Source organism: Lampris incognitus, chromosome 21, assembly GCF_029633865.1.
Source record: "Lampris incognitus isolate fLamInc1 chromosome 21, fLamInc1.hap2, whole genome shotgun sequence".
In the NCBI taxonomy this organism is placed as follows: domain Eukaryota; kingdom Metazoa; phylum Chordata; class Actinopteri; order Lampriformes; family Lampridae; genus Lampris; species Lampris incognitus.
Window position 1 is genome coordinate 25,329,214 of NC_079231.1, and position 12,359 is coordinate 25,341,572.

General features: G+C 43.8%; 1 protein-coding gene across 1 annotated transcript in view; it reads left to right on the forward strand.

The window, feature by feature from the left end:
- The window catches only part of LOC130131671 (protein SON), a 174,341-nt gene that overhangs the window by 137,543 nt on the left and 24,439 nt on the right, over window positions 1-12,359 (forward strand). The window contains exon 19 of the mRNA XM_056301450.1: window positions 10,107-10,175. Within this exon, the coding sequence (XP_056157425.1) occupies window positions 10,107-10,175 (69 nt within the window). The remainder of the gene's footprint in view (window positions 1-10,106; window positions 10,176-12,359) is intronic.

Sequence of the window (12,359 nt, forward strand, 5' to 3'; positions counted from 1 at the left end):
AAACCGATCTTCTTAACTGATAAAACAAGAATATCATGGCCCAAAAAATCATATTAAACCTTCCGATATTCTACCTCAAACCTTCTCACAACATTCAGAATCAAGCTGTCATCAGCAGTCCCCTGTGTTGTCATGACCTCGCCTCAGACTTTCTGCTGGTATAACAGACTGTTCCTGGTTAGTTCATGCTGGTATAATGGACTGTTCCTGGCTAGTCCATGCTGGTATAACAGACTGTTCCTGGTTAGTTCATGCTGGTATAACAGACTGTTTCTGGCTAGTTCATGCTGGTATAACGGACTGTTTCTGGCTAGTTCATGCTGGTATAACGGACTGTTCCTGGTTAGTTCATGCTGGTATAACAGACTGTTTCTGGCTAGTTCATGCTGGTATAATGGACTGTTCCTGGATAGTTCATGCTGGTATAATGGACTGTTCCTAGTTAGTTCATGCTGGTATAACGGACTGTTCCTGGTTAGTTCATGCTGGTATAACAGAATGTTCCTGGTTGGTTCATGCTGGTATAACAGACTGTTCCTGGCTAGTTGATGCTGGTATAACAGACTGTTCCTGGTTAGTTCATGCTGGTATAACAGACTGTTTCTGGCTAGTTCATGCTGGTATAACGGACTGTTTCTGGCTAGTTCATGCTGGTATAACGGACTGTTCCTGGTTAGTTCAGGCTGGTATAATGGACTGTTCCTGGCTAGTTCATGCTGGTATAATGGACTGTTCCTGGTTAGTTCATGCCGGTATAACAGACTGTTCCTGGTTAGTTCATGCTGGTATAACAGACTGTTCCTGGTTAGTTCATGCTGGTATAACAGACTGTTCCTGGTTAGTTCATGCTGGTATAACAGACTGTTCCTGGTTAGTTCATGCTGGTATAACAGACTGTTTCTGGCTAGTTCAGGCTGGTATAATGGACTGTTCCTGGTTAGTTCATGCTGGTATTATGGACTGTTCCTGGTTAGTTCATGCTGGTATAACAGACTGTTCCTGGTTAGTTCATGCTGGTATAACAGACTGTTTCTGGCTAGTTCATGCTGGTATAATGAACTGTTCCTGGTTAGTTCATGCTGGTATAACAGACTGTTCCTGGTTAGTTCATGCTGGTATAACAGACTGTTTCTGGCTAGTTCATGCTGGTATAACAGACTGTTCCTGGTTAGTTCATGCTGGTATAACAGACTGTTCCTGGTTAGTTCATGCTGGTATAACAGACTGTTTCTGGCTAGTTCATGCTGGTATAACAGACTGTTCCTGGTTAGTTCATGCTGGTATAACAGACTGTTTCTGGCTAGTTCATGCTGGTATAACAGACTGTTCCTGGTTAGTTCATGCTGGTATAACAGACTGTTTCTGGCTAGTTCATGCTGGTATAACGGACTGTTTCTGGTTAGTTCAGGCTGGTATAATGGACTGTTCCTGGTTAGTTCATGCTGGTATAATGGACTGTTTCTGGCTAGTTCATGCTGGTATAACAGACTGTTCCTGGTTAGTTCAGGCTGGTATAATGGACTGTTCCTGGTTAGTTCATGCTGGTATAACAGACTGTTCCTGGTTAGTTCATGCTGGTATAACAGACTGTTACTGGTTAGTTCATGCTGGTATAAAAGACTGTTCCTGGTTAGTTCAGGCTGGTATAATGGACTGTTCCTGGCTAGTTCATGCTGGTATAATGAACTGTTACTGGTTAGTTCGTGCTGGTATAACAGACTGTTCCTGGTTAGTTCGTGCTGGTATAACAGACTGTTTCTGGCTCGTTCATGCTGGTATAACAGACTGTTTCTGGCTAGTTCATGCTGGTATAACAGACTGTTCCTGGTTAGTTCATGCTGGTATAACAGACTGTTTCTGGCTAGTTCATGCTGGTATAACAGACTGTTCCTGGTTAGTTCATGCTGGTATAACAGACTGTTCCTGGTTAGTTCATGCTGGTATAACAGACTGTTCCTGGTTAGTTCATGCTGGTATAATAGACTGTTTCTGGCTAGTTCATGCTTGTATAACGGTTAGTTCCTGGTTAGTTCCTGCTGGTATAATGGACTGTTCCTGGGTAGTTCAACAAGCACATGCTGCTTACATTTTGGATCATGTTAACACCCTCCTGTTTGGGGCACCAACTTTTACTCATTTAAAACGCAAAGTGCTTACTGTGTTGGTGCACACATAACCTTTCACCAGCCTACTCTACTACTGAAAAAAAAGTTGCCCAGCCAACTAAAATTAATTTGATATACAGGAAGTCTCCGATTTACGACCACCCTTACTTACGAACTGACCTCCAATGAAGCCTGTCATTTTAAAAAATCGAGTTACACACAATGGTTCGTACTAATTAACAGACGGACTACTTTGCGCGAACCTCAAAACACTGCGCGTCTGAGGCGGTTCGTCGGCCCGAGAGAGAACAACGCCACGCCGCCGTCGCCGCCATTTTAAGTCTGATCGCGTAAATATTGTGTGCGTTGTGTTTTGACTTAAAATGTTCGTGTGTTTCCGTCGTAATCACGGCTTCGAAGAGTAAATCTGATGCAAGTGATGGTGATGCATCGAAGAAAGGAAAACCGTCACGACTGAAGCGGACGCGACGGTGGAAATAATACAGTGTTCAGAGAGGTGAAACGCTCTTATTACTCCATGGGCCAGAGCCCAAAATTTCCTATTTCGGTACACTCAAGGTGGCAAAACTTACTTATAATTTTTGAAAGGATCCATGTCTGTAGATGATATTTTGGTATGATAACCATTCCTGAGTGGCAGCTGTATCACAGTTATCAGCTCATGAAGTTAACCACCCCCTAAAGTAAATTGCATTTTAGACGCTGGTGCATATCCTGGTTTAGCCTCATGGTCAGGACATTTTTCAATGTTCTATAATATTGTCTTTGGTATCATTTTAAAGGGGACCTTCTTAGCTTTCATTCAAGCCCTGTTGTGGATATTTCTCACAAATATAGAGGTCACTTGAGCTCTTCAACCCGTCAATAACACACATCTTTCTGCAATGTTCGCCTAAACTATATACTTTCTTTTAGCCCTGTGGCATCTAGGAATATCAGGGACACAAAACACAAAAACTGGAATACTCACAGGACTGTAAAGATTCAGGAAATGTATAATATACCCATACTATTTCATTGTGCGAGGTGATTGTGAACCTTAAATTAGAAGGGCATTATTACTAAGAAACTAACTAGACCAAAGCCAGTTAGTCCATGGGTCAGACCAGATATCGATATCACCCAAGGTGACACAACTTCGCTGGTGCCATTTTATTTGGTACACTAACAGAAGTAAAATAATACATGATAACCTTTCCAAATGAGCAGCTATTTCATTTTTCTTTCAGGAAACCTGTTTCTGTGCCTCTCACGATTGTGTATTTGCCCAGATTTTTACAAATATAGCATTTCAACACCCCTGGTACTGATTAGCCTAGCTTAAACTCTGGGACAGTTCTTAGTTGGCCAACAACCAAGGATAACCAGTACTGTGTACTTCCATTCATTGTGCTAAGCTAGGCTAACGTGCAGCCAGATAGCTTTCTACTAAACACATATAGAGGAAACTGGTATCTATCTTCTTGTCTCACTCTGGAGAAGATTGTAAGCTAATTTCCCATAATGTTAGCATGTTCTTTTAATGTATATGTTAATATGATTAGTTAAAGTGGCTACGAGGAACTTTCATCTTGTGTTGATTTTAGCGGCCTCATGTGGACAAAATACAGCTGTTGCATAGCAACTAGGTAATGTATCTATTTGTGGCTATGTAAGATAAATAATGGTAATATGACGCTGGTGAAGCAAAGTAAACTTTGTTTTAGTAGTGTTCATACACCTAAGTTACATGTATTTGTTTGTATGTGGCAGGTGAAAACTGACTGAATATGGCCACTGGTGAACAAGCAAGTTTTTACCCAATACCAAAGCGCCCACGGGTGGAGTGCATTATCCACTGTTCTGATGATACAGATAAGCTGGTTTCACTACAAAGTGTCGACTCATGGAGAACTCTGCTCAGGGCAGCTCAGATACGAAATCATGCACCAGTTTTGAAACTGGCAAAAGACATTCCTGAGGGACAGATTCCAGCAATGTACTACCACAGAAAGTGTCGCAGTATCTTCACTATGAAGCAAATTCTTGATGGCCTCCTTGCAAAAGAAAAGAAAAGTTGTGTCTCTGCTGAAGAGAAACAATCTAAGAGAGTAGCTCGACATGCTCCAAGTACATCTAGGACTTATGATGCAGAGTGCATATTTTGTCAGAAAAACAGCAAATATTCCAAGAGACAGAATACGAGAGAAGTACTGGTGCAGTGTCGAACTGCGAGCTGATGCAAAGATCAGGAGTGCAGCCACAAAGAAAAGGGACAGCAGAATCCTTGCCATTGTGAGTAGAGACCTTGTAGCAGCTGAAGGGCACTACCACAGGTCATGCTATAGACTTTACACCAAAGAAGAGGTTTCCAAAGGAGAGGTTGCCAGCAATGAAGATGATGATGCTGCAGCCCAGTATGAAGCTGCTGTGAATAAGGCATACAATGAGCTGTTCCTCTTCATCAGGATGGAGCTTTTTGGCAATCCTCAAGTGATGACAATGACTGATCTCTCTTCTAGACTGGTAGCTTCAATGAACTCCCAAGGCATTGCCCAAGTCAAGGAATCAACCAAGAAGCACATAAGGCGAAACCTGGAGAGTGAGTTTGCTGGAGCCTTGCAGATATTCCCTGATGAGAAAGGAAAATTCCTCCTCTATCCCGATAACTTGTCCATGAGGGAACTTGCCAAAGAAAATCAGTCTCTCAAAAGGGAGCTGCAGACCCTGAAAAGTGTCAGTGCACAAGATGTTATAGCCAAAGCAGCCATCAAATTGTGAGCAGACATTAAAAGTCAAGATGTTCCTCAAACCTGGCCGCCTGAAGTCAAACCAGAAGCAGAATGTCCTACCATTCCAGAGTCGCTCATTATCTTCCTGTACTCTCTACTCACAGGCTCAAATGATCCTGATCATGCATCCCAGAGAGTGCAGTGCCTTCTGCAGTCATTTGGCCATGACATAGTATATGCAGTGACATGTGGAAATACCAAGCCTTCCAAGCACATTGTTCTGCCATTCAGTGTCAAATCGTTGACAGGAAATGTAGAGTTGATAAACATCCTCAACCGACTTGGTCACAGTGTGTCCTATTCACAGATGGAAGAGATCAACACTGCCCTGTGTCTCCAGAAACTCTCATCATCAGGGAGTGGCATTGCCCTTCCAGCTAACATCCATCCTGGCATATTCACAACTTTAGCCTGGGACAATATCGACCGTCTTGAAGAAACTGTCAGTGGTGAGGGAACATCTCACAGAGTCAATGGGATTGCTGTGCAAGCAAAGCCAGTCAACCCACTTCCTGTCCAACCCATGCCCACTGTTCCCAAAACAAAGAAGAGAAGCATTGATGGACCCCCACCAATGTTACCAACTTACAATGCTGGACAACGGGTAGGGCCACCACAAAGCAAAAAGTCAGATGCCGATACTGCAGCCAATACTAAGCTTGCCAGAGAGAAAAACCTTCTTTGGGTCCTAGCACGCATGTCACAACAAGAAGAACAGTCAGTCAGCAGCTGGACAGGTTTCAACATCCTGACTCGAGAAGAGATGACAGTCATCCCCGACAATATAGGCTATCTGCCTACCATCAATGCTCCAGCGACACAAATGTCTACTGTCAACTAGGTGCTTAACCAGTCACTGAGCATCATGCAGTGCTTAGGCCTGAGGAAGATTGTCTGTGTCTTTGACCAAGCCCTGTATGCGAAGGCTGTCGAGATCGCATGGAAACACCATGACAAGTTCCATGATATCATCGTTAGGCTTGGGGTATTCCACACCATCTGCACACTGCTGGCAATGATAGGAAAGCGTTTCTAAGATGCTGGACTCAAAGACCTCTGCATTGAGTCTGGCATGATTGCAGAAGGCTCAATTGCTGGTGTTATGGATGGCCGCAAGTACAACAGGGCAGTGCGACTACACAAGCTCCTGTATGAGGCTCTCATGCGACTGACCTTGAATGGTTTCCTGTCCTGGTTGGAAGAAACTCACAGGAATGACATGGTTCACCTGAATGAGACACTGAAGACCATTGACAGCCTTGGGAAAGAAGTCTCACAACATGCTTTGAAGGAGGTCCTCGAGAACAGCTCTTGTACACGCATCATGGATCTATTTGAAGTCTACCGTGAGTTCCTTAGAGGTGGAAACGGCAGCCTCTCGAACTTCTGGATGTCCTATTTGGACATGGTTGAAATCTTGTTGGGGCTCATCCGAGCATCCAGAGAGGGAGACTGGATGCTACACTTGGCTAGCATTCGAGCATTGATCCCATGGTGCTTTGCTTATGACAGGATGAATTATGCATGCTACCTCCCCTACTACTACGCCCAGATGTCTGAGCTGCCCATCACACACCCAGATGTGTACACAGAATTCATGGAAGGAGGCTTCTCAGTCCAACTGGGCTCCACCAATCCCTTTGGCCGAATCCCTGTTGACCAAGCTATAGAAGAAAAGGTGAACAAAGACACCCAAACAGCTGGAGGGACAAAGGGATTCAGCTTGAAGCCAGGAGCTGTGACCAAATATTATCTCACAGCTGAGTATAGAAGCATGTACCTCAGACAGCTGAGAGACCTGACAGGTCAAGGCAGGTGCAAATGGTCTCATCCAGATCTACAGAGTCCAAGGATCAAGAGAGATGAAGCAGATGTCCAGTCTCTCATGGACCTTATGGAGAATAACTGGCTCAATCCTATGTCCCCTGATGAGATTGATTTGGTTAGCCTCTCCACTGGCAACATGGCTCCACCTGATGTGACCATAGATCTCTTGAGAGCTCTTGAGAAAGGAGAAGAGGCCTACCAAGCATTCCAGCAAACAAGGTTAGATGCAGACCCACCACCTGTGAAATTCCACGACAAGATGACCAAGCAAAGTCTGAAAACATTCTCCAATGTCAGCACAAAACAAGCTCATGGAAAGAAAGCACAGGATGTGGTTCTGAAGGCAGATAGAAACCTTTTCAGTCACATGATCCTGGTGGCTGAAAGCAGGAAGGTGAATCTGAAGGATGTCCTTGCCTACCCATTGGGCCCACTACCATGGGCACTGGCAAATGCTGATGGGTCCTTACGAAAAACAAACAAGGCTGCACTTGCCAGAGAGCTTGAAAAGAATGTATCTCCTGCAGAAGACATCCCAATCCCATCTACTTCCATCATTGATGGGATGAGCCTGGTCCAAAAAATGAATGGCAACAACAAAACCTTTGCACAGGTGGCAGAGTCAGCCTTGACCCAGGTCCTCCATGAGGGAGCACAGAGTGGGAGGATTGATGTTGTTTTTGATGTCTATCACCAGACTTCGATCAAAGATGCTGAACCGGGGTGGAGACATCACTCTCCAGTACAAGAATCTTGCAGGGGGACACCACGTCCAGCAGTGGAGAAAATTTCTGTGCAGTTCCTCCAACAAGACCAGTCTCATCAAGTTTCTGGTGGAAGAGTGGAAACTCCCACGATACAGAGCTATGCTGCATGGCAAGGTGTTGTACATGACCTGTGAGGAAACCTGCTACAAGTTGACAGAAGATGGGTGTGAGGAAGCAGCAGAACTGCACTCCACACATGAAGAAGCTGACACCCGTCTGCTCCTGCATGCATTGCATGCAGCAAATGCGGGCTCAAAGTCAGTTATCATCACAGCTGAGGACACTGATGTCATGGTGCTTTGTCTTGGCTTCCAGAAGGACATCACCTGTCCCATCTACCAGAAGTGTGGGACTCAGAACTGCACACGGTTTGTCGACATCACCAAACTGGCAAGTTCACTTGGAGATAGCATCTGTGACAGCCTAATTGGCTTACATGCCTGCACAGGCTGCGACACTGTCAGTGCATTCGCTGGTCGAGGGAAGCTGAATGCCCTGAAGATAGTGAGAAAGCACACTTCCTGCCAAGAGACTTTTAGTCAACTGGGACAGACATGGAATGTGAGCGATGAGCTGTTCCAGAAAATTGAGCAGTTCACCTGTCGGATGTATGTTGCTAATAGCAGCACTGCTGAGGTGAACAAACTGCGTTACCAGCTCTTCTGCACCAAAAGGGGAGAGGTTGAGTCCAGCCAGCTGCCACCATGTAGAGACTGTCTCTTTATGCATGTTCAACGAGCCAACTATCAGGCAGCAATATGGAAGTGCTGTCTGCAGGCTAACCCTGTGGTGCCAAGCCCTACTGAGTATGGATGGACAGACGATGAAGGCAAGCTGGCCATTTACTGGATGCGCTCCCCACCTGCACCAGATGTGGTCTTGGAAATGCTAACATGCAAGTGTGTGCATTCATGCAAAATGCCAAGCTGCATGTGCCTGTCAAATGGACTTCCATGCACAGACATGTGCAGGTTACAGACCTGCAGTAACCAAAAACAGCAGGATGGTCCAGAACTGGACTTTGAACTTGGGGAGTCAGATGATGAGAGAAACGAGCAGTTTGATGAATGACAGTGTGATGATTCTGATGGTATTACTGTGGTAGTAGTCTATTGATGCACAGGATGTTGATTCTGGACTTGGTTACCCAGAGCTTGATAACAATAATGTAACCATATTCACATATACCCATTACCCTACCCATTACCATTACATATACCCACTAATGATATGGGATTACATGTATCATTGACTAAGTATATGTAAATGTCAATGTTGTTTAAAATATTAAAATAGTTCATTACCTCACTATGGTATTCCTTTTTATAATGTATTTTGATTGTGTATTTAAACAAATGTATAGAGACCAGTTTGTGACCTAACTGGCTTTGGTCTAGTTCTCATTTAAGGCTCACAATCACCTCACACAATGAAATAGTATGGGTATATTATACATTTCCTGAATCTTTACAGTCCTGTGAGTATTCCAGTTTTTGTGTTTTGTGTCCCTGATATTCCTAGATGCCACAGGGCTAAAAGAAAGTATATAGTTTAGGCGAACATTGCAGAAAGATGTGTGTTATTGACGGGTTGAAGAGCTCAAGTGACCTCTATATTTGTGAGAAATATCCACAACAGGGCTTGAATGAAAGCTAAGAAGGTCCCCTTTAAAATGATACCAAAGACAATATTATAGAACATTGAAAAATGTCCTGACCATGAGGCTAAACCAGGATATGCACCAGCGTCTAAAATGCAATTTAGTTTAGCGGGTGGTTAACTTCATGAGCTGATAACTGTGATACAGCTGCCACTCAGGAATGGTTATCATACCAAAATATCATCTACAGACATGGATCCTTTCAAAAATTATAAGTAAGTTTTGCCACCTTGAGTGTACCGAAATATCGTCTGGCCCATGGACTATATCGGGTTTTCACTCGCCTGGTGAGGTGGAGAGACGAGCCCCGAGCGGGCTCTCGGTTCTGGTGTCAAACGGCCTCCGCCGGCCACGACCCGCTCCCGGGACAGTGGCAGGAGGTGGGGAGGTTGAACTGGGAGAAATGTTTCTTCAAAGTTTTTTAGACCTATACACATATTCTTTCTCTCAAGTATAAATACTGTCCTGTAGTTACATTTATTATTATTATTACTGCATTATTATTGTTTCAGTCTGTTCCGTTCTTTACTTAACCCTACAGAATGCAGGGTAAAGCTTTACTTGCTTACTTATCACTTTATTAACAGAAATCCTTCAGTCATACAGTTCAGTTACTTTCATCTCTAGCCAGCGTCGCTCACGGTCTGTGTCCCACTAATTGCTCCCCGGAACCACAAACTAGGAATAACAATCCTATTTGTTACAATTATGTTTTAGGTAAAATATATACCATATACTAAGACAAGCATTTTGACTAATTGATGCTAGATGTGAACTGTACGTAGCTGTGCTGACTTACATACAAATTCGACATCAGAACAGACTCAAAAGGGGACTTCCCTGTACAATATAATGATAAGAAGGATAATGTTGATGAGAAGAATGATAAATGCAATAATGGTGATGACAGCATGTGTGTTTGTGTGCATGCATGTATTTGGATGTGTGCTTTTAGGGCTAGTTGCAGAAGGAGAGAAGCTTCAGAAGCAGACAGGAGGGATGGTGGTCACAAAGGACTTGATGGGTAAGACACAAAAGCAGACACACTATAAACCAAAAGTGAGAAGTTAACATTCCCCTCCAAAGAATTTCTTGCTGCAGTTTAATGGGTTTTTTTTCCCTCCAAAACATAACTAACTTTGAACTAAGACTAACCACACCAAAATTCTCCGTGCCTTATCACCTTTCTGTGATTTTCTTACCTGGATTAGTGAGCATGCATCATGACATCTCTGTAAGTTGTTTTCTGTCACACCATACTTGCATGTGAATGTGACAAAATGCTTCTCCGGTCATGTTCACAACAAAGTATTGTGAAAATTTGTCAAATAGGACAGATTGGACAATTTTCAAATTGTCAAATTTTAAGCAAACTTTTGAATAACTGAAAAAATATAGTTCCTATTCGGTTTGTTTCTATGAACTTTTGGGCAAATGAACAGTCTCCCTGTGTGACTATAGGACTGTTGTCAAAAACAATCATGAAGAACATGGCGAAGGCTGCACAAGAATTACTTGCCATTGAAGAGATTCAAAACATTCTAACACATTTTGTTGCACAATGACACCTTAACTTTCAACCTCAAGTTAGCGAAAAACAGAATTTCTTCATTTAACCAATTCGGCTTCCGATTAGCTTTTATTCTACCCAATTTCAGAAATTTCATTAAAAATTGCTTGACTGAACCAGTGTCTCTGTCTCTGATAATCGATCTTCAGTTCATTCACACTTGCATTATGATGATAATAACGATAATCTCTACTACTACTACTTTTGGCTGCTCCCGTTAGGGGTCACCACAGCAGATCATCTGTTTCCATTTCTTCTTGTCTTCTCCATCTTCCTCTGTCACACCAGCCACCTGCATGTTTTCCCTCACCACATCCGTGAACCTCCTCTTTGGCCTTCCTCTTTTCCTCTTCCCTGGCAGCTCCATATTCAGCATCCTTCTTCCAATATATCCAGCATCTCTCCTCTATACATGTCCAAACCATCTCAATCTTGTCTCTCTTGCTTTATCTCCAAACCGTCCAACCTGAGCTGTCCCTCTAATATATCCGTTGCTAAACCTGTCCTTCTTCGTTACTCCCAATGAAAATCTTCATTTCTTCAACTCTGACACCTCCAAGCTCCGCATGCTGTCTTTTCGTCAGTGCCACTGTCTCCAAACCATATAGCATAGCTGGTCTCACAACCATTTTGTAAACCTTCCCTTTAACTCTTACTGGTACCCTTCTGTCACAAATCACTCCTGACACTCTTCTCCACCCACTCCACCCTGCCTGCACTCTCTTCTTCACCTCTCTTCTGCACTCCCTGTTACTTTGGACAGTTGACCCCAAGTATTTAAACTCATATGTCTTCGTCAACTCTACTCCTTGCATCCTGACCATTCCACTGTCCTCCCTCTCAGTCATGCATAGGTATTCTGTCTTGCTGCTACTGACTTTCATTCCTCTTCTTTCCAGTGCATACCTTCACCTCTCCAGGCTTTCCTCAACCTGCACCCTACTCTCACTACAGATCACAATGTCATGTGCAAACATCATAGTCCACAGAGACTCCTGCCTGATCTTGTCCGTCAACCTGTCCATCACCATTGCAAACAAGAAAGGGCTCAGAGCTGATCCTTGATGTAATCCCAACTCCACCTTGAACCCATCTGTCATTACAACCGCACACCTCACCATTGTCACACTTCCTACATACTTCTCTGCAACTTCCGACTTGATCATACAATACCACACCTCCTCTCTCAGCACCCTGTCGTATGCTTTCTCTAAATCTACAAAGACACAATGTAACTCCCGGCCTTCTCTATACTTCTCCATCAACATGTCTGTGAATGTTCTCATTCATCCAGGTCATGGTTATCCAAAGGAGTTGAAAAAAGTGCAACTGGACTTGGTATATATCCGTGAAGACGTTTCGCCTCTCAACCAAGAGGCTTCCTCAGTTCGTGCCTTTCTGACTACACGAAGCTAGTCTGACTTGCTGGTGATGAGACTCAGAATTTATCCTCTTGGAGTCGTTGTCAGAGCTATAGATGTCCTTGGCTCTTTGTGTCCCGATGTTTACCAACGCCCGTCGCTAACAGAGCCATAGATATGAGTGGCTTTTTTGTGTACCGATGTTTGGCCACGCCCGTCGTTATCGGAGCTATTGATATGTGTGGCTCTCCTGGGCTCCGATGTCCAGCCGCGCCCG